Source organism: Pezoporus wallicus, unplaced genomic scaffold (assembly GCF_028554395.1).
Source record: "Pezoporus wallicus isolate ANWC-B61680 ecotype Strahan unplaced genomic scaffold, APGP_CSIRO_Pwel_v1 contig_11891, whole genome shotgun sequence".
NCBI classification, from domain to species: Eukaryota; Metazoa; Chordata; class Aves; order Psittaciformes; family Psittacidae; genus Pezoporus; species Pezoporus wallicus.
Window position 1 is genome coordinate 1 of NW_026639604.1, and position 4994 is coordinate 4994.

Below are 4994 nucleotides of genomic sequence, written 5' to 3' on the forward strand. Positions count from 1 at the left end.
ATATGAGGTTATAATACATAAGTTATCATATGAGATTATAATACATAAGTTATCATATATGATGTTATAATACGTAAGTTATCATAGATAAGGTTATAATACGTAAGTTATCATATATGAGGTTATGATACATAAAGTTATCATATATATGTATTATAAGATTGTCATATAACCCTGGTTGTAAGGTTGTAATACATAAGTTATCATAGATAAGTTTATAATACATAAGTTATCATAGATAAGGTTATAATACATAAATTATCATATATATTTATTATAAGATTATCATATAACCCTGGTTGTAAGGTTGTAATACATAACTTATGTATTATAACCTTATCTATGATAACTTATAATACATATGTATTATAACCTCATATATGATAACTTATGTATTATAACCTCGTATATGATAACTTATGTATTAGAACCTCATATGTGATAACTTATGTATTAGAACATCATATATGATAACTTATGTATTAGAACATCATATATGATAGCTTAAGTTATCATAGATAAGGTTATAATACATAACTTATCATATATATGCATTATAAGATTATCATATAACCCTGGTTGTAAGGTTGTGATACATAAGGCTATCACATAGAAGGTTATCACCATGTATAAGGCTATCCTATATAAAGCTGTAGTACATTATATACAATAGCCTTATATATGATAACTTTATGTATTATAACCTCCTATATGATAACCTTCTATATGATAGCATTATGTAATAACCTTATATATGACAGCTTATATATAACATTGTATGTGATAGCTTTATATATTATAATCTCACATATGATAACCTTATATGGTATAATCTCATATACAATAAGATCATACACAATCACCTTATATATGATATCCCTATCATGTGTAAGGTTATGACACATGACTTTACCATATATAAGGTGATTGTATATGAGATTATACCATATAAGGTTATAATACATAAGGTTACCATATAGAAGATTATCATATATGAGGTTATAACATATAAAGTGATAGCCTTATAATAAAGTTATCATCTATAAGGTTATTATATAGTGCTATCATATATAATGTGCTATAATCTTATAGATGATAACCTTATAGATGATGACCTTATAGATGATTGATGACCTTATAGATGATTGATAACCTTATAGATGATTGATAACCTTATAGATGATTGATAACCTTATAGATGATTGATAACCTTATAGATGATTGATAGCCTTATAGATGCTGACATAAGGTTATCACCTATAAGGTGATTGCATATAAGGGAAGCTTCAGGGGGGAGCATGGGATGGCAGCAGGGGGGATATATAGGGTACGGATCAGGTGCAGGGATGGTCAGGAAGGAGCAGGGAGAGGACACAAGGACCATAGAGGGGGAACAGGAATAAAGGGGCATGGGGGGCAATATATAGGGTGTGTGTGATGTAGGGGGTGTATGATATGGGGGGTGTATGATATGGGGGGTACCTTGGTGGCCCCCCAAGTCTCATTCCCAATCTCCTCAGCCAGTTTCTCATCGTCGGTGATGAGGAAGTTGTCAAAGATGGTCCCGGATTTCACCTATAAAAGAGGGGGGAAAAGTGGGGTTTTGGGGGGGTTTTCTATAGGATTGGGGGGGTTCTCTATGGGGCTGGAGGTGGGGGTCCCACCTGCCAGAGGTCGAGGCCAATGACACCGAAGCTGTCGTAGGCGTAGAGCAAGGGGTCGGGGCTGTAGTCGGGGTTGTCGATCTCGGGGTGCACCCATTTGCCCTTGTAGTCGGGGTTGTCGATCTGCCGCGGCCGCCACTCGCCCTCGGGGGGGATGGGGGGGGTCAGAGCACCCCAAAATGCACCCAAAGCACCCATAAAGCACCCAAAGCACCCCCAAAAGCGCCCTAAAATGCACCCAAACCGCCCCATAAAGCACTCAAACCGCCCCCAAAACGCACCCAAACCCCCAAAAAGGACCCCAAAAAGGACCCCAAAAAGGAGCCAAACCACCCCCAAAAGCACCCCAAAACGCTCCCAACCACCCCATAAAGCACCCCAAACCACCTCAAACCCCCCATAAAGAGCCCAAACCACCCCAAAAAGCACCCCAAACCACCCCAAAATGCACCCCAAACCACCTCAAACCCCCCATAAAGAGCCCAAACCACCCCAAAAAGCACCCCAAACCACCCCAAAATGCACCCCAAACCACCTCAAACCCCCCAAAAAGAGCCCAAACCACCCCAAAAAGCACCCCAAACCACCCCAAAATGCACCCCAAACCACCTCAAACCCCCCATAAAGAGCCCAAACCACCCCAAAAAGCACCCAAACCACCCCAAAAGCGCCCCGAAGCACCCCATAAAGCACCCAAAATGCCCCCAAAAGCATCCAAAGCACACCCAAAAGCACCCCAAACCACCCCCAAACCGCCCCATAAAGCGCCCAAAACACACCCAAACCACCCCATAAAGCACCCAAACCACCTCAAAAGCACCCCAAAACGCACCCAAACCACCCCAAACTGCCCCAATAAAGCGCCCAAAACGCCCCCAAAAGCGCCCCAAACCACCCCATAAAGCACCCCAAAACACACCCAAACAGCCCCAAAAGCGCCCCAAAACACACCCAAACCACCCCAAAAACCACCCCAAAACGCCCCCAAAAGCACCCCAAAACGCACCCAAACCGCCCCAAAAGCACGCAAACCACCCCAAACTGCCCCATAAAGTATGCAAACCACCCCCAAAAGTGCCCCAAAACCACCCCAAAAGCACCCCAAAATGCACCCAAACTGCCCCAAAAGCGCCCAAAATGCCCCCAAAAGCACCCCAAAACCCAAACCACCCAAAACCGCCCCAAAAGTGGCCCAAAACACATCCAAACCACTCCATAAAGCACCCAAAGCACCCCAAACCGCTCCAAAAAGCGCCCCAAAGCACCCAAACCACCCCCAAACCGTCCCATTAAGCACCCAAACCACCCCAAAAGCACCCCAAAACACACCCAAACCGCCCCATAAAGCACCCCAAAACGCACCCAAAGCACCCCAAAACACACCCAAACTGTCCCATAAAGCACCCAAACCGCCCCATAACGTGCCCCAAAATACACCCAAACCGCCCCATAAAGCACCCAAAGCACCCCAAAACGCACTCCAAACCACTTCCAAAAGCACCCAAAGCACCCCCAAAAGCACCCCAAAACGCACCCAAACCACCCCAAAAGCGCCCCAAAATGCACCCAAACCACCCCAAAAAGCAACCCAAAACACACCCAAACCACCCCAAAATGCACTCAAACCGCCCCAAAAGCGCCAAAAACACCCCAAAAAGCACCCAAAATGCCCCCAAAAGCACCCCAAAACGCACCTAAACCACCCCAGACCACCCCAAAAAGCAACCCAAAACACACCCAAACCACCCCAAAATGCATTCAAACCGCCCCAAAAGCGCCAAAAACACCCCAAAAAGCAACCCAAAATGCCCCCAAAAGCACCCCAAAACGCACCCAGAGCACCCCATAAACCACCCAAACCACCCCATAAAGAGCCCAAACCACCCCATAAAGCACCCAAAGCACCCCAAAACGCACCCAAAGCACCCCATAAAGAGCCCAGAGCACCCCATAAAGAGCCCAAACCACCCCAAAAGCACCCAAAGCACCCCATAAAGCGCCCAAAGCACCCAAAACGCACCCAAAGCACCCCATAAAGAGCCCAGAGCACCCCATAAAGAGCCCAAACCACCCCAAAAGCACCCAAAGCACCCCATAAAGCACCCAAAGCACCCCAAAACGCACCCAGAGCACCCCATAAAGAGCCCAGAGCACCCCATAAAGAGCCCAAACCACCCCAAAAGCACCCAAAGCACCCCATAAAGAGCCCAAACCACCCCAAAAGCACCCAAAGCACCCCATAAAGAGCCCAAACCACCCCAAAAGCACCCAAAGCACCCCATAAAGCGCCCAGAGCACCCCCACCTTGTACTCCGGGTTCTGGATGACGGGGGGCTCCCACTCCCCATCCATTTCCTCATCCCAGTCCTCCGGCTTCTTGGCATCGGGGTCCGGGATGTGCTCGGGTTTATCCCAGTCCTGCAGGGAACGGGGGGGTCAGGGCAGGGCCGGAACCCCCACACCCCATAGACACTGCCAGGGACCCCCCCAGTGCCCCCAAAGCACCCCAAGCACCCCACAGACACCCTCAGCCCCCCCAAAGCCCCTAAACCCCCCCAAAAACCCCCAGCCCCCCTCAGGACCCCATAGACACCCTCAGCCCCACCCCAAACCACCCTCAAGACCCCATAGACACCTTCAACCACCCCAAAACCCCTAACCCCCCCCAATACCCCTAACCCCCCCTCAAGACCCCATAGACACCCTCAACCCCCCAAAACCCCTAACCCCCCCAAAACCCCATCCAATACCTCATAGACACCTCCAGCCCCCCCCAAACCCCCTTCAACACCCCACAGACACCCTCAGCCCCCCCAATACCCCCAACCCCCCCAAGACCCTATAGACACCCTCAACCCCTCCCCCCAAAACCCCTAACCCCCCTAACACCCCATCCAATACCCCATAGACACCCCCAGACCCCCCCCAAACCCCCTTCAACACCCCACAGACACCCTCAGCCCCCCACAAAGCCCCTAACCCCCCCCAATAACCCTAACCCCCCCCTCAAGATCCCATAGACACCCCCAGCCCCCCCAAACCACCCTCAAGACCCCATAGACACCCTCAGCCCCCGCTTTTGCCCCCCCAATACCCCCCTCAAGACCCCACAGACACCCTCAACCCCTCCCCCCAAAACCCCTAACCCCCCCAAACCCCCTTCAAGAACCCATAGACACCCCCAAACCCCCTTCAACACCCCACAGACACCCGCAGCCCCCCCCCAAAGCCCCTAACCCCCCTCAATAACCCTAACCCCCCCCAAGATCCCATAGACACCCTCAGCCCCCCCAAACCACCCTCAAGACCCCATAGACACCCTCAGCCCCA

The 4994-nt window shown here is 49.1% G+C and overlaps 1 protein-coding gene across 1 annotated transcript; it reads right to left on the reverse strand.

The window, feature by feature from the left end:
* Positions 1–1482: 1482 nt before the first annotated feature.
* On the reverse strand, positions 1483–4086 carry LOC130602367 (calreticulin-like; the record flags this gene model as incomplete). The annotated part of the gene is made up of 3 exons (XM_057415164.1): positions 3969–4086; positions 1665–1808; positions 1483–1575 (listed from the first exon to the last, which is right to left on the reverse strand). Coding segments are annotated over exons 1-3 (285 nt in total), but the record flags the coding sequence as incomplete, so codon positions are not given.
* Between the last annotated feature and the right edge of the window lie 908 nt (positions 4087–4994).